General features: G+C 37.1%; 1 protein-coding gene across 2 annotated transcripts in view; it reads right to left on the reverse strand.

Annotated features, from left to right (window-relative positions):
- Window positions 1-1,257: 1,257 nt before the first annotated feature.
- Window positions 1,258-25,853, reverse strand: part of N4BP2 (NEDD4 binding protein 2) — a 94,583-nt gene continuing 69,987 nt past the window's right edge. Inside the window, exons 14-19 of one of the 2 annotated variants that reach the window (XM_003258604.3) lie at window positions 23,699-23,817; window positions 19,157-19,295; window positions 14,951-15,139; window positions 13,022-13,190; window positions 6,570-6,693; window positions 1,258-5,284 (exon numbers count right to left, since the gene is read on the reverse strand). In XM_003258604.3, coding sequence (XP_003258652.1) covers window positions 5,239-5,284; window positions 6,570-6,693; window positions 13,022-13,190; window positions 14,951-15,139; window positions 19,157-19,295; window positions 23,699-23,817 — 786 coding nt within the window. In that variant the 3' untranslated portion in view covers window positions 1,258-5,238. The remainder of the gene's footprint in view (window positions 5,285-6,569; window positions 6,694-13,021; window positions 13,191-14,950; window positions 15,140-19,156; window positions 19,296-23,698; window positions 23,818-25,853) is intronic. The other variant, XM_004091649.2, reaches the window with a different exon arrangement.

A 25,853-nucleotide genomic window follows, 5' to 3' on the forward strand; every position in this document is an offset into this window, starting at 1 on the left:
TGGCCTAGGAAAATGAGGGCCATTATCTTGGGTATGGCAGAACGATGAACTTTCCTAGATTCCCAAAAGCATCAAGTAAAAGAAGATTCCCAGCAGTCCTGGAATTTTTATCCCTGGGATTTTATAGGAAGAAAGAAATAAACTTTTGCCTTTTGCCATTAATATTTTGGGTTTTTCCAAAGTACCAGCTTTCATATAAAGGAAGAAGGCAGAACCATAAACGGCAGGTTTTCAAAGACATATACTGTGGAGCCACAACTCTCTGGAGAGAACAGTAGAATATTATCTCTTTATAAGTAACTATTCTCTCTTAGGACAAATGCAGCTGCTCCATGTTAGGAGTCAGAGAATGTGGTTCAAGTTATACCTCTGACATTAAACAGCAAACCAGTTAACTTCTCTAAGTCTATGTGGCTTTATTCATTAAATTGGGATAGCACTACCTATGTAACAAAATTCTCTTGAGATTTAAAATATAACATATATGAGAGTATCCCATAGTATAAGTCACTATATACATAGTAGTTGATAAGAATAATTATAACTCTGGATAAAAGCTCTATCGCATTTACACTGTAACCCCAGTAACAAGTGCTCTAAATATTTGTTAGATAAATATTTTTAAGTCCTTGCAAAATGAGTGAATTCTGCTTTGGACTCGAATATGAAAAAGGTCATTAATATTATTTAAAGCATTACTTGAGTCTCTAAGAGATTCTTTTTTTTTTTTGAGATGGTCTCACTCTGTTGCCCAGGCTGGAGCTCAGTGGCACAATCTCGCCTCACGGCAACCTCCACCTCCCAGGCTCAAGCAATTCTTGTGCCTGGGATTACAGGTGTGTGCCACCATGCCTGGCTAATTTTTTGTACTTTTTGTAGAGACAGAGTTTCACCATGTTGGCCAGGCTGGTCTCAAACTCCTGACCTCAAGGAACCTGCCCGTCTCAGCCTCCCAAAGTGCTGGGATTACAAGCATGAGCCACCGCGCCCAGCCTCTAAGAGATATAATTCTTAATTTTGATGTCAGTCAAAAGATACAAGGTGTGAGGAGAGAAACCATAGCTAATCCATTTATCTGGTTCAAAAGTAGACTCTTATTTGCTACAGAAAACTTAAACTAGAAGAAAAGTTGTGGTACAGAAATAAAATTATTATGACACTTTCCCCCTGAAATTACAAAGTTACACATAAAAATATTTTAAAATATTTAAACCACTAACCCTAATACATCAAATGAAGGATTTCCTCACACTGGACTGTGGCTAAAGTATTTTATTAAATTAAGTATGTAATTTGCAAATGGCTTCATAAGAAAATTTAAAAGCAAATTTATAAAACATTTTCAATTTAAAAAGTACAGAGTTAACAGCAAAATTACGTTTTCTTTACAGTACAAATAAAAACATTTTTCTGATATACTGTCTGAAAATTTTATAATATATTCTCCAACTGATAGCTGCAATATTGTATTTTAATGAGAAGCCTCACAGTTAATTCAATCATTTATTAATAATAAGTTCATCATTGGACCATAAAAGTCAATTGCTCAACTTTAAGGAAAATAATGAACTTTGTCATCATATAATATGAAGTTATAAACGGCTCTTCAGGATGTAGATGTGTTCTAGCCTTGTTTCTCTATTAAATTCTGTAAAGAAGCATTAAGTAATACTGTAAACTTGAATTACATTTTAAAAATAAGCACCATGAACATACATTCTACATAAACTTATTCTACCTTTTAAATGACACTTTTTGGGCACATAAACATTTAAATCTGTTTTCTTTACATGTAAATAAAAATGAACAATATTTAACTACTACCCAGAAAAATTACCAAACTTCACCTCATTGCACAATGGAAAAGCACTTAGAAAAAGCACTTGGAAAAAATAGCACACGTTATTTTTGTCTTTTTTATACATTTAGTCATTTTCTTAAATTGAGAGCAGTTAAAACATTGTCAGAGCAATTTCCTGAGTTTCGAAAGTTTCCAATTTCCAGCTCAGAAATAACCAATCTCGCTATTATACATGTCCACTTTCTAAGCATACAAAACACTTGAATTCAAAAAGAAAAGACCTAAATAAAGGATGGAAAGCATCCAGAAGAGTAGTATAGCTTTTCTTCTCAAAATATACTACTCAAGATGCTTTAAAGTCAAAATTTCTACTATATAATATGTCCTATATTTAAAGGCCATAAAATTGCAAATAGTAAGGAAATACTAACAAATTGAAGAAACTGCAACTTAAAAATAATGTAGAGAAATATGAAGAGCCAATAAATGTAAAAAAAAAAAATACTTCCATTTCTCACATTGGAATAAAGAGATGGACAGACGGAAAATACTGTTAAGTGTCTAATGTCTCCCTGGTCCAACTGGACACCCTCTGGGCTTTCCACATTAGTTCTCTTCCTCCATCTAGCAGATAATGGTAAGAGACTACTGAATGAATAATTATTACTGAAACCTTCCAAACTACAGAAGTGCTGTACTTTTAAAATATTAAGTTTAAAAAGAATCATTCTAATGAGTTATGTATTAGCACAAATATACAGGTTGAGTGAGTACCCCCTACTTAAAATGCTTAGGACCAGAAGTGTTTTGGATTGCTGGGGTTTGGGGGGAGATTTTAGAACATGTGCATTATATTTACTTGTTAAGCATCGCTAACCTACAAATGTAAAATGCTCCATGAGTATTTTCTTTGAGCATCATGTCTGTGCTCGAAAAGTTTCAGATTTTGAAGCATTTCAGATTTTGAATTTTCTCATCAGGGATACTCAACCTACACCAATACATGAAAATTTTTATAATCTCCAAACTATCTTTGACATACAGGATTTAGACATGGGTAATAGAGAAAACTTTTATAATCCCCAAACTATCTTTACTGCAGGCATACAGGATTTAGAAATGGGCAAAAAAAAGAAAGGAGGGATTATAAACTTTTCTTTCAAAATTATGTGTTGCTTAAACTATGCTAGATAGTGGGGTGGGAGGCAATTTGGAATTAAGCAGCTTCATAAAAATACATATGATGCTCAAACTTTGCCTGTATATTTATCAACAATGATTAAGATATACTATTTATCAAAATAAGGCATAATATTAACATTGATATAGTAAACAACAAGTAAACAATATAGCTTTTTTCATTTGACTTCTGCCCACAGAATACCACACCTCTACTTATGACTGCTCTTTCATTAATCATAATTATAATATTGAAATAAGTCTAGCTGAAGTGCCCAAAAGTGATGATTTTTAAAACTAGGTAAGGAAATGTAAAAACACAGAAAGTGAGTATGCAGCTGCACACATTCCAATAACTCCACATTTTAGCACTGTTTTTCATATTCTAAAATCATACTAATTTATACATAGGAATATCTTATTTCATTAACAATTATAGTTTTATAGTAAGTTGTTTAAAGGAACTGCTTTATTTTTAATGATTAGAACTGTTCTAGAGATTACAAAAGTGTGCTAAACTGTTGGTATTCTTTAAATAAATTATTACAAACATAAGTGTGAATAATACTTCAATACCAGTCACTAACCATTTCTAAATAATAAACAGGTATTTTCATTTTTGCGGAACTAAAATTCAATGATAAGCCTCCTTATTTTAAAAGCATGCAGTCATGATGTATAAAAAAATGTTTTGGGGTTTTATCTTCATTGAAATGTCTGCTCTTTTGGAAAACCATTCTGAACTTTAGGATTCTTTTGGTACCAGCTCAATCCTGTAATTTCAGATCCAAATTTTTTTTTTAAGCTTAACAAAAAGCAAGAAAACTGTTTGTTAAAAGTATATATGTTGAAAATATTCTCCATCTCCAAAGGCAAATTTAAGTCATTGTCTCATATCGGAAAATTATACGTTACCACATTACAACCTCCTTTACACAGGTTTAACTTGCATACTAACAGAATTTATTAGGTAACCAAACAACAGAAGTTAATGAAAGCTTCCTTTGAGAAAGTTGGCTCTTTTTCAAAATAAAAGTGAAAATATTTTAAATTGTAAGGATTCCTCTTATGATTATAACCAAAATATTTTTTTTTTTTTTGGAGACGGAGTCTTGCTCTGTCACCCAGGCTGAGAGCAGTGGTGTCATCTCGATCTTGGGTCACTACAACCTCCGCCTCCCAGGTTCAAGCAGTTCTCCTGCCTCAGACTCCCAAATAGCTGGGATTACAGGCACACGCCACCACACCCAGCTAATTTTTGTATTTTTAATAGAGACGGGGTTTCACCATGTTGGCCAGGCTGGTCTCGAACTCCTGACCTCAGGTGATCCACCTACCTCGGCCTACCAAAGTGCCGGGATTACAGGCGTGGGCCACCACACCAGGCCAATTATAACCAAAATATTTTCTATATTTGTTTAATAGAATTTTAACCTACTGCAGTTTTAAAATTACATGCCTCAAAAATAAAATATAAGTATTTAGTGCTGTCTGAAATACCACTTATACAGACAGTTTCTAGAAGCATTTCGATAAGGCAGCAACATCTGGAAGATATTTAACCATTTCTTTTTCTCTGAAAACCTGTCTATAGAAAGTATAAAATTACAATATAATCTCAGACCCAACTTTCTTTCCATAAAATGCACACAGAAGAACAGAACAAAAGGTAAAAGATCAAGGTCATATACAAAGCAGAAGAAAGGGCAAAAGCATGTCTTCCCTCCTGTAGGATATGGCAAGATAAAAGCATTTTATGTGTTTAGTTTTGAAAATAAAAAATATTCAAGTGTTTTTGTTAGATCTCCTTTTTTTCTTTACTACCCACTACTATGTCCTTTTTCTTCTTTTAATACTACCCTTTGAGGGGCATGAATCAGGTCTCAAAGCACTTTACCTCTCACAAAAGACTTTTAGGACATTACTAAATGTCACACAACAATTAATACAAAGGTAACCTTTTCTGAGAAACAACCAGAGCATTTTAAACTTTAAAACTGTAGCTGATAATTTTCTTACATATTTTGTAATCAATAAAATTTCTCTGTAATATCTTTAACAGGTAACACTTGCATTTGATTCAGTAAAAAAAAAAAAAAAAAAATCAAACCTCACTTGGATTTCAAAAAACATCATAATTTTTTTGTTTCATAACTGAATATTATTTATAATAAAACACATCTTTAGGGTAGAATTGACTGAATTACTGCAAATAAAAGTAATTTTAACCTACAAACCTTCATACAAGGACGTTTATTTTACTTTAGCATGACTTTCAAGCACCCTGGTTTAATTTCAGAGAACCTGCAGAAATGAGAAAAGAGTTATTTTAAAGGTGAAAATTTCAAATTAGCTAAGGAATATACCTTGTAATCAATTCCAAGTACCTACACTTAATATAATATTTACTACCAAAGTATTGACCCTTATTAAGTCAATATCCAAGACCAACATCTAGGTTTATGTTCCTTTTATCTATGGTCAAAACAAATACAATCTTAAAGCTTGGGGTTGCTCCTGATTTAGTAGTCGGTATAACTTAAGATTTGTCAAAACCTGAGGCCTAAATTTTACCTTTATGAAAAAGAGTATGCTGTAGGAAGAATAAAGTCCTTGGTGCATCATGAAAGCACCAAGAAGAAATCTCTGATGTATCAGGTAAGTCTGATTAATCTGGCCATGCAATGCTTTCAACTCTATCCATAGAGAATTTAAAGGAAGACTAGTCTCTAAAATAATTAATCTCAGCATAATGTTCCGGTCTAACTACTCCTTTTATAAAAATAACCCTGATGTCACCTGTTTTATGCTCATAACTTACGCTTTCATTTTCGATAATGGAGCCAAATAACATCTTATTACATGGCATAAAATAAATATGCTACACTGAAATTGGTGGGTAGGAGTTAATGATACACATCTGTAGGAAATCTATCCATCAACAGATTTTTCATCTTTGACTTTTTTGTCATTTTCTGTTATTAAATAATTATCACTTAATGAAAAAGAACATTTCATGTTTGTCAACACAGGTCACTAATGGCATTTAACTTATGAAAACACAAATAAATTCATATTAACTGGAACATTTCTGCTAAAGTTTAAACGTACCTAAATTATAACTATATTTCAATAGAAGCCACCCAATTCCATCCAAAATCCACAAATACTTATTTCCTTTCAAAAGAATAATAGCAAATCTTAAAGTATGATACATATTACCTAATTATTTTGCACATTATCAAAGAAACAAATATATTTACTTTCTTTTAGAACTTTAAATTTATGATAGAAAGTTTTATCAGATGATTATGGGCAACAAACACATTTTTCCTTATTTCTGGTTTATCAGACAACATAAATCCAGCAGGGAAAGTTATATCATAATTTAAGCATGAATCTGTGGCTGAAATCAGATGATTAAATTAACTATTTTAACAGATTGTTCTGAGTATGCTATTAGTGTTTATTTACCTAGCTATATGAGGGCTATTGCTATTACCAATAACAGAAATCTATACTCACAGAAATCTCTGATATAGCTCTATATGGGCAGTTGCCATTATCAATAACAGAAATCTACACTCACCTGAAGCTATGGCTTATGAGGTACTTAATGACAGCTGGTTTGATGCGAGCAACTCCTCCCTGGCTGTGGTTTCCTCTCCCCGTAATCACAGACAAATAGGGCTTCCCACCATTCTGCTTAAATTCTGTTACAACAGAAATTAGGGGAGTTAAAATTCATTTATCTTACATTCTCAATAGAAAACGTAAACCTTAGCTACTCAAGCACATGAAATTGTTTTCATGAGGATTTTGGGGTTTGCTATCTCAAAACAGTAATAGTAAGATAGATTTGCTATCTCAAAAAGCCCCCAAATTAATGTTTTAAGATGCATGTTTTAAAACACCTAGCCTCATTGTAATCTATCCATGAAAAGATTTGGTGAGACTTCTTCCTTTATAGAAGAGATTTCTGTGCACTACCAGAAGTTCTCCCTGAAATAATGATAATGGCAATAATAACACTAATGATACCTAACAATTACTATACAAAAGGAGTCAAGTACTGCTTTAAGTGGCTTATATTTATTAACTAAGAATCTTCACAACAACCCTGTTAATTAAATATTCTAAAGCCATCAAGCTTTGTTCTGAATCATAGCTCTGCCACTAAATGACTGTGTGACCATGGACAAGTTACTTAGTTTCTTTTGTGCCTATTTTCTCATCAGGAAAAAGTGATAATGATAGCAACTAGTTTATAGAGTATCTTCCAGTAATAGCTATTAGAAAAATCCACTAATCACAGCTGGATTGCAGTCTTACTATTAAAGATAATCAACTGTTAACAAACTTTTCCTGACAGATAGTTCTTAAAACATCAAAGGAGTCTGAGCCTCCTAAAATACTGAAGTTCCATTTTGGAAATGACCTTGTGAAAATCAAGGATATAAATCCGGAAAACTAATAAAAGCTGTAGCAGAATAACAACAACAAAAAACTATTAATGAGATGAATTAATAAATTTAAAACACATACACACAATATAAACATTCCATGGTCTGCTTATTAAATTGTCCTAATATTCCAATAGAATACAAACAAATGGTTTTTCAAGTATCATATCTCCAAGATGATATTTAGCCTGGAATTTTAAAAGAATATGTTGCTCTTGCATTTCTAATTCCTTGTCTGTTTATGATCTCCATCTCTAACCCACATCCATTACATCAAGCAATATGTTGTTCAAAATTCAACTGAGTGCTAGCTTCACAAAGGTATTCACAGTGCACAAAATTCTAGGTATATAGTGTAAAACCTTTTTACGAACTTTTTACAAAGTTTTTGCACTATATACCTATAATTTTGGGCATTGTTCTTTACATATGTTCTATTACATATAAAAGTTTACTTTGGCAAGGCACATTGGCTCAGGCCTGTAATCTCGGCACTTTGGGAGGCTAAGGAAGGTAGACCACTTGAGCTCAGGAGTTCAAGACCAGCCTGGGCAACATGGCAAAACCCCATCTCTACTAAAAACACAAAAATTAGCAGGGCATGGTGAGGCACGCCTGTAGTCCCGGCTACTTGGGAAGCTGAGGTAGGAGGATGGGTTGCACCTGGGAGGTGGAAGTTGCAGGGAACCAAGGTCACAACCAACTGCACTCCAGCCCGGGCAACAGAGCCAGACTCCCATCTCAAAAAGAAAAAGTTTACTTACAAAAAAAGCCCAACTAAATCTCTAACCATAACTCATGCCCTTCACTATGGCTCCCCTTATCACTTAGGTCAGTCATTTATACCATTATCACCTGCTAACAGTTCACTTATTGCTCTGAAAATACACTCTAGTTGATTCACATGCCTCAAGTAAGAGTTCAAAGGACGTTTGTTGCATGAATTAATGTATATGTTTCTTTTCCCAAATACAGGCTGTTATTGCTGTTTAACACCTTTGAAAGAACTGTTTAACTCATTTTTCAGCACACTCCAGATTTCTTATTTCAACTGCAAATATTTCAGTACATACCTCATAAAAGATAAGGACTCCTTTAAAAAGCATAACTACAATGGCAGCATCATATCTTATAAAATTAGTAAGTCCTGGGCCGGGCGCAGTGGCTCAGGCCTGTAATCCCAGCACTTTGGGAGGCCGAGGCAGGCGGATCACGAGGTCAGGAGATCGAGACCATCCTGGATAACACGGTGAAAACCCCATCTCTACTAAAAATACAAAAAATTAGCCGGGCAAGGTGGCGGGCGCCTGTAGTCCCAGCTACTCGGGAGGCTGAGGCAGGAGAATGGCATGAACCTGGGAGGCGGAGCTCGCAGTGAGCCGAGATCACATCACTGCACTCCAGCCTGGGCGACAGAGCGAGACTCCGTCTCAAAAAAAAAAAAAAAAAAAAATTAATAAGTCCCTTAATATCATTAGTTTCCAAAAATTTCCCCCAATTATCTCAAAAATATGTTTTTACAGTGATTTGTTGGCATCAAGATTGAAATAAGTCTATACATTCTATTTGATGATGTATTTCTTAAGTAACAAGGTTTCCCCTCCCCTGGTGTTTTTCTTTACAATTTATTGAAAAAAATTGGATCATTTATCCTAGACTTCCTTTTTCTTTTTTTTTTTCCCCTGAGACGGAGTCTCACTCTGTTGCCCAGGATGAAGTGCAGTGGGACGATCTCGGTTCACTGCAGCCTCTGACTCCTGGGTTCAAGCAATTCTTTTGCCTCAGTTTCCCAAGTGGCTGGGATTACAGACCTGAGATATCATGCCCAGCTAATATTTTTGTATTATTAGTGGAGATGGGGTTTCACCACGTTGGCCAGGCTGGTCTCAAACTCCTGACCTCAAGTGATCTGACTGCCTCGGCCTTCCAAAGTGCTGGAATTACAGGCATGAGCCATCACACCCAGCCTATCCTAGATTTTCACAATCTGGATTTTGCTGACTGTATCCCCATGGTGTTGTTTAACACATTCCTCTGTCCCCTGTAAATCCCTATAAAATAGTAGCCAGTTCTAAAGGTTTGATCTGCTCCTAGTTTGATTTGGGGGCAAAAATGATTCATAGGTAGCAGTGTATATTTCAATCAGAAGGGACATAAAGTCCCGATGTCTCTCTTTTTTAAAAAATTCATCTCCAGTTTTAACACTCCTTAATCTTACGACAAAAAGCAATGCAGGTCACAGCCACAAATCTTCCACTGGATTCATTTCTATTCAACAATATTGCCACCTGGTGATGACCGACAGTAACTACAGGCTACCACGGGTGGCAGCATGCACTAGAGATGGGCCTTGGCTTCGAGAAAAGATCTGCATCTTGGATCTTGACCAAGTGTTACTTTGGGCAAATTACTTAACTCTTGTTTCTTTTCTTTTTTATTTTATTTTATTTTATTTTGAGATGGAGTCTCCCTCTGTCGCCCAGGCTGGAGTGCAGTGGCTCTATCTCGGCTCACTGCAAGCTTCGCCTCCCTGGTTCACGCCATTCTCCTGCCTCAGCCTCCCGATTAGCTGGGACTACAGGCGCCCGCCACCATGCCCGGCTGATTTTTTTTGTATTTTTAGTAGAGACGGGGTTTCACCGTGGTCTCGATCTCCTGACCTCGTGATCCGCCCGCCATGCTGTAGCATGTATCAGTACTTCATTTCTCTACATGGCTAAATTAAATTTCATTGTATAGATTTACCACATTTTGTTTCTCTATTCATCAGTTAATGAACTTTTAGGTTACTACCACTTTTTGGCTGTTGCAGACATTCATATTCAAGTTTCTGTAAACACATATTGTGCTTTTATTTCTCTTGGGTACATAGTTAGGGGCAGAATTACTCGGTCATATGATCAATTATATGTTTAACCTTTCAAAGAACTAGTGAAATTTTCCACAGTGGCTACACTAGCAATATATGAGGGCTCCAATTTACCAACATCCTTAACAATACTGATTACTTTCCATTTCATTTTTCTGTTTTTCAATTTTTCAATTTTTTTTTTTCTTAGAGAGTCTCACTCTGTCATCCAGGCTAGAGTGAAACAACCTAATTGTCCATCGATGGATAAATTGATAAAAAAATGTGATACAGACACAATGGAATATTATTCAACAATAAAAAGGGGACCAGTTACAGTGGCTCAGGCCAGGCGTGGTGGCTCACATCTGCAATCTCTGCACTTTGAAAGGCCAAGGTGGGAGGATCACTTGAGCCCAGGAGTTTGAGACCAGTCTAGGCAACACATTGAGACCTCCCATTTCTTTTAAATAAAAATAAAAATTTAATTAAAAATTTTTTAAATGGGGAAAATCCTGCCATTTGCAACAATCCAGATGTGGCTGGAGGGCATTATACTAAGTGAAATAAGCCAGACACAGAAAAACAAATCCTGTATGATCTCACTTATATGTGGAACCTAAAAAAGCCAAACACATAGAAACATAATAGAATGGTAGCTGCCAGGGGCCAGAATAGAGAGGAGGAAATGAAATGCTGGTCAAAGGGTACAAGCTTTCAGTTCTAAAAAGAATACATTCTGCTGAGCTAATGTGTAGCATGGTAATAATATTTAATAACACTATATCATATACTTGAAATTTGCTATAAGAGTAAGTCATAGGTGTTCTCATCCCATACACACAAAATGGTAACAATAATAGGTGATGTATGTGCTAAAGTACTTCATTGTAGTGGTAATCACTTTACAATGTGTACATTTATCAAATCATCACATTGCATACTTTCAATATAAACAATCTTATTTGTCAAAAAAAAATGAGTGATACCTACCATTATTTAGTCATTTATTCAAAAACTTTTTGAGTGTTGAAGAAAAAGCATGATCATCACTGGCTCAATTCTTGGCCAAAAAGACAGACATTTAATAACCAATTATACAATAAGCTTTTTATAAACACTGTGAGAGGTAAGAGTACTGTGAGAAGTTATTAACAGGGAGCCTAACTAGTATGGGGGTCAAGACTGACAGTGTAGTTAAATATACAGAAAAGGAGAAAAAAAAAGGATGAGACTGGAGAGGTAAGCAAGAGACATTATGTAGAGATTTTAGAATTTATCCTAAATACAACTTGTATTTTCTTATTTTATTTATTTATATTTATTTATTTATTTATTTTTTTTTTTTTGAGAAAGAGTCTCACTCTGTCACCCAGGCTGGAGGGCAGTGGCGTGATCTTGGCTCGCTGCAACCTCTGCCTCCAGGGTTCAAGTAATTCTCCCTGCCTCAGTCTCCCAAGTGGCTGGGATTACAGGTGCGCACCACCATGCCTGGATAATTTTTGTATTTTTAGTAGAGACGGGGTTTCACCATGTTGGCCAGGCTGGTCTCGAACTCCAGACCTCAGGTGATCCGCCCACCTCGGCCTCTGAAGTGCTGGGATTACAGGCATGAGCCACCGGCTACCGCACCCGGCCACAACTTGTATTTTCTTATCACAGTGCTAATTACTTATGTAACTATTTGTTCACTGTTATCTACCCTACTAGATGGTATACCCCACTAGACAATAAACTCCAGTAAAGACAAGGATTGTGTGTCTTTTTCACTACCTTATTCTTGATGCCTAGAATACAGAAGATAACCAAATATTTGTTGAGTAAAACACTATTAATTCATCCTCTACAGAGAGAATATTCTCTCATAACACTTCTACATACTTGAAGAGTTTTCTTCTCTCTGGATTAAATAATAATGTATTTAAATGGCTCTTAAAGTTTCTCTTTTCTAATCTTTACTGTTTTCTAGATTTTCTCCAAGATTTCCAAAATTCAATTTAAAAACTACTGGGGTCAGGCCAGGTGCAGTAGCTCACTTTGGGAAGCCAAGGCAGGTGGATCGCTTGAGGCCAGGAGTTCAAGACCAGCCTGGCCAACATGGCAAAACCCTGTCTCCACTAAAAACACAAAAACTAGCTAGGCTTGGTGGCACCCGCCTGTAATCCCAGCTACTCGGGAGGCTGAGGCACGAGAATGGCTTGAACCCGGGAGACAGAGGTTGCAGTGAACCGAGATGGCACCACTGCACTCCAGCCTAGGCAACAGAGTGAGATTACGTCTCAAAAAAAGAAACAACAAAAAAAAAACTACTGGAGTGGGAGAATCCTATCACCTTATTTACTTCTATATTTTATCAAACATCTACTGAAAAATTGAAATCCAAGAAATATCAATTACGTTTAATAAATGTCTGTTGGACAAAGATATGTAATATTCCTGAAAGGTCTCATTTATAAGTCACAGAGAAGATTCACAGATTACACCATGCCCTCCCTTTAATAAATACAGCACAGGAATACAAATGAAAAAAATGTTAATCATCATAACAATGAGGATCCTTTCCCAAGAAGTTTCTCTTGAAGAATGAGTAACACAAACATTTACAAATGTTACACAGATATTCTCAGCCTGCATATTCAGACTGTCCTGAATTTGCAAGTTATACCAATATAAGCAAAGACATATATATTCTATTAAAAACTTGTGATTACCACAGTCCTACAGTCCTACCTTCAGTCTTCTTCTCTAAAACTCTCATCAAATGTTCTAGAGCTTCATCCACATGCAGCCCATGGAGGTCTAAAACATTCTGTGGCAGCAGCGAGGCATTGACTTTCTCAAAGATCTCTATGGCAGCAAGGTGATTGGCTTCTTTCATCTTCTGCTCATGAAGAGTACCCTAAATCATAAACGTATCACCAAGAGACAGTTTTGCTATTTGCTACTTGGGTGATGAGGAAGTTAATAGTGTCCCAAATAAAAGGCAGGGGAAAAAAGGGAATAATAAATCTAAAATCTTACATAATGCAATGAGTTTAATATATAAGAATGCACCAAAATTTAGGTAAATTCCAGTGAATTAATAATGTAGTCCTTAAACTACTGAGTCATTCTTTCTAACATTTTCTGAACCAAAAGTCGTAAAAGTGGGAAACTTAACTAAACACGATCCTCATATGTGATGGTTAATTTTAGGTATCAGTTTGACTGGACTGAGGGATACCTAGATGGCTGGTGAAGCACTGTTTCTGGGTGTGTCTGTGAGGGTGTTTCCAGAGAAGACAACCTTCATGTCAGTGGACAGAAAGAAGACCTCCCCTCCATGCGGGTAGGCACCAACCATGTGGGCAGCTGGGGGGTGGCTAGGACAAACAGGCAGATGTTCTCCTCCTGCCTTTGGAATTCAGACTCCGCATTCTTCAGCTTTTAGACTGTGGGACCTCCACCAGCTGCCTCTCGGTGGCTCTTAAGTCTTTGGCCCTGGACTGGGGGCTGCAGTCAGTATCCCTGGTTCTGAGGCTTTGAACTTCGACTGTACTACACTCCTGGCTTTAAGCTATGCTATCGAATTCTTTGGTTCTCTAGCTTACAGCTGGCCTATTATGGGACTTCTCCACCTCTGTGACTGTGAGAGCCAATTCCCCCTAATAAATTATCTTTCATACATCCTACTGGTCTGTCTCTCTAGAGAACTCTAATACACCATCTCAAGAAGGAACCACTGGTTTATTATTTGTGTATCCTTTGATAATGCTGGGTCTCGTCTTGGCGTTCACCTTCAACATTTTGTAGTTACTTACCCCAGAAGCTATCCCCCAAGGACTACCGTTAGGGCTCACAGGCCTATAGCAGTTTGATACTCTTCTCTGCTCAATCACAAAGAAGTAACCCATATGGAAACACAAACATAGAAAGTTAAGCAGATTCCTGGCCGGAAGTGGTACCTTGCACTTGTAATCCCAGCACTTTGGGAGGCTGAGATGGGATAATTGCTTGAGCTCAGGAGTTCGCGACCAGCCTGGACAACATGGTAAGACCCCATACAAAAATTAGCTGGGCCTGGTGGCACATGCCTGTAGTCCCAGCTATTTGGGAGGCTGATGTGGGAGGATCACCTGAGCCCGGGAGGTCAAGGCTGCAGTGAGCCAAGACTGCACCACTATACTCCAGCCTAGGCAACAGAGCAAGACCTTATCTTTAAAAAAAAAAAAGGGAGGCGGGGGGAACCAAGTTCCTTATAATATCATGTTAAATGAGCCCAGGTAGAAATTTTACTTCCCTAAAAAAATTAATGTTATTTTACTACTATGAAAGTGATATATTACCAAAAATTCAAACATGATAGAAGGCACAAAACCCCTTTATCTCACTCTGAGATGTAATATTCTGCTGCCAGAAATATGTCAGAATAAACTGTAATTCACATAAGCAGTAAATGCAAAAGCAACCACAAAAACTGAGCATTTCAAATGCGCAAAACAGCAGGAGATGAAATTCTCAGAACCATACATTTCTTAGGATACCTTATTTATGTCACTTATATAACTACTACATTCCCCAGAATAACTTAATCTAGTCACAATATGGGTGTCTCATCTTTTTCAAGAGTATTTAGTTATTATAACTGACAAAAAATATATAATCAGTTTTCCACTTCACCTGCTGGGCATAAAAGGTGGCGACATTTTTTTTCCCTATCCGATAAGCTTCTTTGGCCTTGCTGTAGCACTCCATCCTCTTCTGTTGGTGAAGGAAAGCCTCTGCTCTGTAGTCATCATAGTCTGGGTACTCAAAGTCCTGGAAAGACAGTTCGCTTGGTGTTTCTTCAGTCTCTTTTAATTTCTTTGGCTATAAGATATTAAACAATAAGTAACACACACAAAAAGTTAAAAAAAACTCATGCCTTACACCTTCACAAAACGCACATGAAAACTGGGTTGTCATATATTTTCATCTCTCTCCTCAGGAAACAGATTCTCCCCAGTGTCTACCTTGTAAGTCAGGCATTTATCGACTATCATTAACTTTTTTATGCCACTAAGGTTACCCTTTCTTTAACCACTCTTAGGAGATGTTGAAGAGTTCTCTAAAATTATCAAAATACAATTATGGATATAGAACTCCGAGTTGGAAGAGGCGAGTCCAGTCTCAAAATGGAGGTAAAACCACCACCCGGTCACCCCCAGCCCAATTCCAGCCGTCGCCACCACCGCCAGGGAGAGAAGGACCATGATCCAAAGGAACCAGCGCAGTTGAAAAAACTGTTCATTGGTGGTCTGAGTTTTGAAACTACAAATGATAATTTAAGAGAATAAGTGCAAAAACAACTTCCAGAATAACTTAAAGTTTACGTTTTGGCCAAGGTTTACATAACCCACAAAAACTCTTTCTGATTACATTTCCAATCATCTCCCACTTTGAGCAAGCACACCTTCTTATTGCCCCCTATTACCATAATGACTCACAGTGCCTTGCATATTATCAGGAGGGAGAAGTAACTTCATTACCAATTTGGCCCATAAGGTCTCATAATCATCTTGTGTACACTCGCTGCATTTTTATAATATACTGCATCTATCTATCCATGACAGCATGTTTTCCAGGTGGGAAGAGGCATCAGTGGTAGCACTAACAGATCATATGAAAATCAAAATTACCTAAGTCCTAAATACCAACTAACTGACAATGAAACATTCAAAGAAAAAAGGGAGCATATAATTTACCCGAGTGGTCTTATTAATAAGAATTGCAGGATGATAAGATTCTGTAAAATAAAAAAAAATAATAATAAAAAGGCTGGGCATGGTGGCTCACGCCTGTAATCCCAGCACTTTGGGAGGCCAAGGTGGATCACTTGAGCCCAGAAGTTCGAGACCAGCCTAGGCAACCAAAACCCTATCTCTACAAAAAATACAAAAATTAGCCAGGTGTGGTGGTTCATGCCTGTAGTCCCAGCTACTCAGGAGGGGGAGATGGGAGGATCACTTGAGCTGTGATCCTGCCACTGCACTCCAGCCTGAGTGACACAGTGAGACCCTGTCTCAAAAAAGAAAAAAAAAGAAAGAAAAAAAAGAATGTAAAAAAAAAAAGCCTAATGCTAGGCCTGGCGCGGTGGCTCATGCCTGTAATCCCAGCACTTTGGGAAGTCAAGGTGAGTGGATCACAAGGTCAGGAGTTCAAGACCAGCCTGGCCAGATGGTGAAACCCCATCTCTACTAAAAATACAAAAAATTAGCTGGGCGCGGTAGCAGGCACCTATAATCCCAGCTACCCGGGAGGCTGAGGCAGGAGAGGGCAGAGGTTGCAGTGAGCCAAGATCACGCCACTGCACTCCAGCCTGGGCAACAGAGTGAGTCTCTGTCTCAAAAAAAAAAAAGCCTAATGCTGATATAAAATTAATACAAAAAACCCAACTGCATGTCTATGTATTTGTAATAAACAATCCAAAAATAAAATTAAAGCATAATTCCAGGCCAGGTGCGGTGGCTCAAGCCTGTAACCCTAGCACTTTGGGAGGCTGAGGCGGGCAGATTGCTTGAGCCCAGGAGTTGAAACCAGTCTGGGCAACATAGCAAGAACTTCGTCTCTTTTTAATTTAAAAGTAGTATCAAAAAATAAACTTCTTAAAAGGACATAATTCCAGACCAGAAAGAAACAAAACAAAAGAAATAATTCCATTTACATTTACAATAGCATGAAAAAGAATAAAATACTGTATTTAGAAATAAACTTAACAAAAGATGTGCAAAATTTATACTCCAAAAACTATAGCACGTTGTTGAAGGAAATTAAAGAAGACCTAAATAAACTGAAAGATACTCCATTTCATGAATTGAAAGACTTAATATTGTTCATTGGCAATACTCCTCAAATTGGTCTACATATTCAACATGAACCCCATCAAAATTCTAGCTGGCTTCTGTGCAGAAATTCACAAACTAATCCTAAAATTCACATGGAAATCCAAGGGCACCAGAATAGCCAAAATCTCTTTAAAAAATAAATAAATAGAACATAGTTGGAAAATTCAAACTTCCCAATTTCAAAACTTACTACAAAGCCATGGTAATCAAGAAGCCACAGTAATCAAGACAAGTGGTACTGGCAATAGGATAGACATACAGATCAATGGAATAGAATTAGGAGTCCAGCAATAAATCCTTACAACTATGGTCAATTCATTTTCAACAAGAGTGCCAAGAAAATTCAATGGGGAAAGAACAGTCTTTGCAACAAGTGGTACAAGACAACTGGATATCCACATGCAAAAGAATCAACTTGAACTTCTATCTCACAACATATACAAAAAATAACTCAAAATGGATTAAAGACCTAAATGTAAGGCCTGAAACTATAAGACTCCTACAGAAAATACAGGAGGAAAGTTCATGACATTGGATTTGGCAATGAAGCACAGGCAGCAAAAGTAGACAAACTAGACTACATCAAATTTAAAAGACTTCAGTGTCACAACAGAAACAAGAGAATGAAAAGGCAACCTATGGAAAGGACAGAATATCTGCAAATCACATGTCTGATTGGGGACTTGTATCTAGAATATATAAAGAACACTTACAACTCAACAATAGAGACAAATAACCCAATTTAAAAATAGGCAAAGGATATGAACAGACATTCCTCCAAAGATGTACAAATGACCAATAGCACATAAAAAGATGCTCAACATCAACAGTCATCAAGGAAATGCAAATCAAAACCACAATAAGACACCACTTCTGTATTAACCATGTCTTTTGTTTTCTGTATCTGGCCCTGGCATTTTTGCAGGCTTCATGACACTAGAGAGGCTGCTCCCTCTGCCCCGTCATCTCCATCCACTCTTACAACCCCCTCAGGTTTAGCTAATTCCTAGAGATAACAACCCCCTCAGGTTTAGCTAATTCCTAGAGATAACAACCCCCTCAGGTTTAGCTAATTCCTAGAGATAACAAACACCTGTCTGGGAGCACACCCTTCATTTGGAAACCAACCAATCCAGAAACTATGCCTCCAACTTCCTCCTTTAATGGAGTTCTCCCACTCCGGGGCACTGTCCACCTGCCCCTGAGTATCAGACAACCAGGGGAAGTCCCTATGCCCCAGCGCCTACTGAAATTATTTAAACTAGCCAATCCTAAACCTGCTTACCCTGCCTTACCCATTCCTTCCCACAGAAACCAAAATACAGGCTTTTGCCCACATTCCCCCCCTACTCCTTCTGCCTCCTGACCAATCCTGCTGGCTCCCCATGTGGCCTTGGGTAGCAAGCCATACCTCCTGTTTCCAGAACTCTGTGAGTATGATAAACTAATCCTTCACGACACTTCATGTCTGCATGTCTTACCATACCTGATTAAAACAAATCCTGGGTATTCTTAAAACAACTTCTCACTCACTACAGTAGTTACAATAAAAAGTCAGGTGTTAAATAATAATATATGTCAGTGAGGATGTGGAGAAATTGTAACCCTCATATAGTTCTAGTGGAGATATAAAATGGCAGAGCCACTTTGGGAAAAAATTTGGCACTTTCCCAAAAGGCTAAATATTTCTGCCCACATGTTTATATCCAATACCTATCATATTACTGCTATTCAATTAAACCACATACTCTACTGTGTCAGAGTATACAGAAGTTGCAGAAATTCAAGTGCCTGTTTATCATGCACACAAAGAAAAAAATCAGCTATAAATTCATTATTTTGAGTGCACAGATATTATAAGCCAAATATGCCATTGGTGGTTAAATTTCCAGTCTAGTCAAAATGGTGAGAAATAATCATTAAATTATTATACTCAATGAACCAATTATATTTTTATATGCAATTATCTACCCTTGTAGAAAAAAAATTAGTAACTCCATACCTTCTTCTCTTTAGATTTCTGGCCAGTATGAGATGTGACATTCTCATTTTGGTGAAGAAACTCTTGGGCTACAACTGTTTTTACAGGGTCCCCTTCAAGAACACAGTTAAGAAATTGCACTGTGTGTTCTAATGAATAGCTGTAGACAATTTAAGTAGAAACAAAATGTCAATAAATGAAAATAAGTTGTGTAGAGACATTAACACAAGCAATCTTCAAACATCTTACAAGAATATGAAAAACTGGCTTACTTTTAAGTTTTCAACCTTGAAATTAAATGCTCATGGTATATCTCAAAAAAAATCAAGAATAATCAGAAGGAAACTATCAAGTAATAGGTTCTCAAAAGCTAATTTTCAAAAAATGAATGCCAAAAGATAGTATATTGGTAATTCAGCCAGGCACAGTAGCTCACGCCTGTAATCCCAGCACTCTGCGGGGCCGAGGCAGGTGGATCACTTGAGGTCAGGAGTTAAGAGACTAGCCTGGCCAACATGGTGAAACCCCATCTCTACAAAAAAATCCAAAAATTAGCTGGGTGTGGTGACATGCGCCTGTAATCCCAGCTACTCGGGAGGCTGAGAGGCACGAGAATCGCTTGAACCTGGAAGGCAGAGGTTGCAGTGAGCTGAGATAGTGCTACTGCACTCCAGCCTGGGCAACAGAGCGAGACTTCGTCTCAAAAAAAAGATAGATGGATGGATGGATGGATAGATAGATAGATAGACAGACAGACAGACAGACAGACAGACAGGCAGACAGGCAGGCAGGCAGGCAGGCAGGCAGATAGATAGATAGATAGATAGATAGATAGATAGATAGATAGATAGACAGACAGACAGATTCAATTTCTAATCCTTTATTCCAGGCAGATTAGCCACAACAAATCTTTCTTTCATTTTATCACCTATTCTTCTTAAATCCTTTGTTGGACTCATACTTGGTTTCCTTCAAACATCAAACATAGACAATAGACCTTTAAGCTGACATTTTTATTGTATCAAATTCTACGTTTACTTTTACCATGGGATTTTAGTCAAATTCTAAGCGGGGATACAGAAAAGAAAAAGTTAAGCACTACCCTACCTCTCATCCCTGCATTATTCAGTCATATCTTGAGGGTGATACTATATTATCTGTAGAATGAAATTCTACAAATCGACAAATGTCTGATACACTCACGTTCCAATATCTAAAGAAAATCATTCAAAAAAAATTATATGCTGCTCAGTATTTCACACTATTTATGTCTCTCACCTCTTCCATTGGCCAGATACTGAGGAACTGACTATATACGAATATTTTTTGAAATCTGGTTAACTAGGCCAGGCGTGGTGGCTCACGCCTGTAATCCCAACACTTTGGGAGGCCAAGGCAGGTGGATCACCTGAGGTCAGGAGTTCAAAATCAGCCTGGCCAACATGGTGAAACCCTGTCTCTACTAAAAATACAAAAATAAATTAGCCAGGTGGGGTGGCGGGCACTTGTAATCCCAACTACTACTTGGGAGGCTGAAGCAGGAGAATCGCCTGAACCCAGGAGGCAGAGGTTGCAGTGAGCCAAGATGGTGCCACTGCACTCTAGCCTGAACAACAGGAGCAAAACTCTGTCAAAAAAAAAGAAAGAAAAGAAAGAGAAAGAAAGAAACTTGGTAAACTAATTATCCAAAATAATGTGGTATTTTGTTATTCTTCAATTTATTAAAGACAACCCTTGAAGGTAAGCCATGTGCAACTACCAGTTCCACTTCCCCTCTCATCTTGCTGCCTCAGATATGCTCAACACAAAGGATATCAGTATATAGGGGCTGGATGCTACCAACAATTATCCACATCCTTTCTAGGCCTTAAAATCACCCGCCTGCTGGAAGTCAGTCTCCAGCCCTGATGTTGTTTGAGGCAAACAGCCGCAGAAGATTACACCTCAAGCACACACCGTATGTGTAGTAACTGAGCCCACCTACCCTTCTTACCAGGATGAAGCTGAACCTGCTGCTAGCTGAGAGAATCAGCCAGCCGTTGGCAGACAAATGGAGGCAATCAGCCCCCTAACATGAGGGGCCTGGCTGATCAATCACTGGCCATCCCCAGAAAGGACACACCCAGCCCCCTCCTTTGCCTGGGGAAGCACAACTCTGAGCTATTTCACCACAGGCCTCTTGCCCTAGGTACTCATAGAACAGAAGTGGCCATATGCTAGCATCACCCTCTGGCATCTGGGAGATTTTAACACAAAACTCTCAGAAAACAGCAAGTTAGGTAGCAAAAATAAATAAGAAAATTAGGGATTGGAATACTACCTTTGAAGATTTGATTTAGGTGACATATTTAGAACTCTGCACACTCAGCAGAGAATAAATATTCTTAAGTACAGACTGGGCTGGGCATGGTGGTTCACACCTGTAATCCCAGAACTTTGGGAGGCCAAGCAGGGGAGAATCCCTTGAGCTCAGGAGTTCGAGACCAGCCCGGGCAACATGGTGAAACTCCATCTCTACAAAAAATATACAAAAACTAGCCAGGCGTGGTGGCGCGTGTCTATAGTCCCAGCTACTTGGGAGGCAGAGGTGGGAGGATCACTTGAGCTCCGGAGGTCAAGGCTGCAATGAGCCAAGATCGTGCCACTGCACTCCAGCCTGGGCAACATCAAGATCCTGTCTCACACAAACACACACACACACACACACACCTAAGTATATGTTGACTACTCCTCATCTGAAACACCTGGGATCAGAAGTGGCTGAGATCTCAGATTTTTCCAAATTTTGGAATATCTGTATATACACAATGAGGTATCTTGGGAATGGGGTCCAAGTCTAAACATAAAATTCACTCATGTTTTTATATGCCTTAAAAATTGGCCAGGCAAGGTGACTCACACCTGTAATCCCAGCACTTCAGGAGGCCAAGGTGGGTGGATCAGCTGAGGTCAGGAGTTCGAGACCAGCCTGGCCAACATGGTGAAACCTTGTCTCTACTAAAAATACAAAAATTAGCTGGGCATAGTGGTGTGCGCCTGTAATCCCTGCTACTCAGGAGGCTGAGGCAGGAGAATCGCTTGAACCCGAGAGGCAGAGGCTACAGTGAGCCGTGATGGCGCCACTGCACTCCAGTCTGGGAGACAAAGTGAGACTCTGTTTCAAAAAAAAGAGAAAGAAATTCCCGGGTAAATAGAAAATCAAACTAAAATTTGAGATTTAGAAAATAATGAAAATTAAAATATGTAAAACATATAGAGAAAAATTCATACCTTAATGTATGTTATTAAAGACTAAAGGAAATAAACTAACCAGAGTTGATAATATACTAACAAATTTTAAGAGAAAGATATCAGTAAAAATAAATGAGACAGCATAAAACAGACTTTGACCAATAAACTAAGATTCTCTCTCTGAGAAGGTACAAGCCCAGAACCTTCAAGGTACTAAGTTCTTTAAACTTTCCATAGCAGAGAGAAAAATGGCAGTCTGCAGTTTATTTTATTAAGCCTGATACCAAATAAAACACTGAAACCAAAATCTGACAAAAATAGCCCAGGAACAGAAAAAAAAAAAATCACAGACCAACACCATTTCATTACTATTGTAAAAATCCCAATGAATTAGTAAATCGATTCCTACCTGCATTAAAGGAAAAAAAAAAATCTGAAAGTAAAGTAGGTTTTATTCCAGAAATCCATTATTGTGATTGATATGAAATATATTAATAAACTAAAGATCAAAATCTATATTAGATTCTCAAAAGATTCTCAAAAAGTGTCTATTTAAAACAAGCTCTTGTGAAGAATTTAAGAAATACATGATCAAAAGTATGTATTTTTCAAACCAGAGCATTCCTGATATACCTAACATAACACTACAATAATTAAAACAACACGGTGGCAACTCAGGATCTAACAAATAGCTCAATGGAATTAACATCCTTTATATATTTGGGAATGTAGTATTACTGGTTATGTTTTATATAAGTGGGCAAAGATGATCCATTCATTTGGTTAGTCATTTGGAAAAACAAGTTAAATCTCTAGTTCATTTATAAATCTCTACCTCATACCACATACATAAAAAGGTAGACATTTAAAATAATAAAGAAACATTTTTATAATATTGGGACATAACAGACTCCCTAAATAAAACATAAAAATCAGAAACAATAAAGGTAAAGATTTTCTGTCCTGCAACCAATCTCCTAGATACTGAAGGACAACTGTATTTTGAGACACAGAGAGACCATGTTTACATAACTTATATTACAATATATTGTTATAATTGTTCTATTTTATTGTTAGTTATAGTTTTTTTTACTGTGCCTAATTTGTAAATCAATTCTTATTTACAGGAAAAAAACATAGTATATAGAGGGTATATACAGGGTTCAGTTATATTCATGGTTTCATGCATCCACTGTGGGTCTTGGAATAATACCCACAGATTAGGAGAGACCACCGTAGACTTACATTATTTTTGTTATCAGAAAAATAAACATGGCATATGCTTTCAGTGACATCAGAGTAGAAACTACAGACAGTCCTTCTAGCACTCACTTGTGGTCCTTGAAAATGTCCACCAGAAAATTTTGGTTAATGGCTGGAAATATCTTAAAGAGCTGCTTCTCCTTTAGTTTAGTGGCACAATCTTTTTCAAACATAAGGGTCTCCCTTTTCTAAAACAAAAGCATAAAAATAATCTTCAAGATGAAATGTATAATACTAGAAACACTGACCAAAGGCATGGCTAACTTGTTGCAAAACTACTGATGATTTAAAAGCAATCACAGAATTTCTTTACTGATTAAAGGCTGAAATTAGTAATACGAGTACTCTTGCACTATTTATTTATATCCCATTTTTTGCAAAGTATTTGAAGTTGCTCATAAATATACACATACACACATAATCACACATATACATGTATGTGTGTAAATATGTATGTATGTAAATATATATACGCATACTGTCACACATGCATATCCAACACATTGAATCATTAAAAGGATGAAGATACAGACGCATATATATACACACACATAAACAGGATATAAATAAATGAAGCCAGAGAAAATAAAGATAAAATATAAGATAAGGCTAGCAGTATTAGTATATAAATGCATGCCACAAAATCCTGTACAATTGCTAAAAGTAGGCCACAAATTTAGTTCTGAGACTTTTAGTGGCCAAAGCAAAGGGGAAAACAAAGATTCTCAGTGTCCATAAAATAAAAACAAACCAGTTGCTAAGAGGAAGTATAGCTTTTTCTGGTACTGAGACCTGAGATAAATTTCCCCATGGGTCCTCATAAAAGTGACACTGTGTGACGGCTGTGAACATCGTCCTCAAAACATATTCTCCTCAATGGGCAGAAACTACAGTGTACAAACAAGCTGCAAATTCAGATTGACAGAAATCTTGGAATTCACAATTATTTTTTCAGTTTTTCACAAATATATTTACTCCAAAATAACCGTATAAGAATTATATTATTACTCACATTTCATATTTGGATCTGCTCTAAACTGTCAGGCCAAAAGAACTTTCATAAAAATATGCTATTTTAATTCTAACCTAAGATGATAATAAATATTCTTAAAGTGGCAATCTGTCAACATTGTGATGTAACAAAATAATTGATTGCTACAAAAATGCTGATGTCTGAAAAATAACTTCCTATACAATTTCAAAGGCAATAAAATGACTGAAAATTCCTAAATTTAAAAATTACAATAGATGAGGTAGGAGGATTCCTTGAACCCAGGAGTTCAAGACCAACCTGGCAACATAGCAAGACCCTATCTCTACATAAAATTGTTTTTTAAAAACTGGCCAGGTGTGATGGCAAGAGTCCCAGCTGAGGTGGGAGGATGGCTTGAGCCCAGGAGGTCAAGGCTAGAGTGAGCTCAGATCAAGTCACTGCACTCCAGACTGGACAACAGAGTGACACCCTGTATCAAAAATAAATAAACAAAATAATCTGGGAAAATGCTAGAATTGTTCTTTGTTATAAAGCTTAACCATACTTAGGCCATTTATAACACCAAACAGCAATAAAAGAGGAACCACAAGAGGTGACAATATGACTAAAAAGTAGTGATAAAGCTGAACATACAACAAGAGTGATGGAAACAAGCTACCTGAAGAATTTAAAATATTTCCAGCTGGGTGCAGTGGCTCATGTCTATAATCCTAGCACTTTGGAAGGCCAAGGTGGGCAGATCGCTTGAGCCCAGGAGTTCGAGACCAGCCTGGACAACATGGCAAAACCCCATCTATACTAAAAATATGTTTTATTTTTAGTGGCGTGGTGATGTGCGCTTCTGGTCCCAGCTACTTGAGGGGCTGAGGTGACAGAATTGCTTGAGCCCAGGAGATTGCGCCACTGCACATTCCAGCATGGGCAACAGAGTGAAACCCAGTCTCAAAAAAAAAAAATTAAAATATTTCACATTTTACTTAAGATATGCATGTAATCTAAACTTACTAAAAAATTCAATAATCAGATTTTCTACCAATCTATCGGGTCATAGTTTCTAAACTATAAATTCTGAGGTTTCATCAATGAACTAAAACCTTGTAACCTTAATCATCTTAAAATTAATTATTCTATTCATATATTATGTCTAAAGTTATATTTTTTGCTTTAAAAATATATAAAGTATATTTCTCCTTTGGGGACAAAGAGTGAGGACAGCATCAGGAAATTATC

Source organism: Nomascus leucogenys, chromosome 20 (assembly GCF_006542625.1).
Source record: "Nomascus leucogenys isolate Asia chromosome 20, Asia_NLE_v1, whole genome shotgun sequence".
In the NCBI taxonomy this organism is placed as follows: domain Eukaryota; kingdom Metazoa; phylum Chordata; class Mammalia; order Primates; family Hylobatidae; genus Nomascus; species Nomascus leucogenys.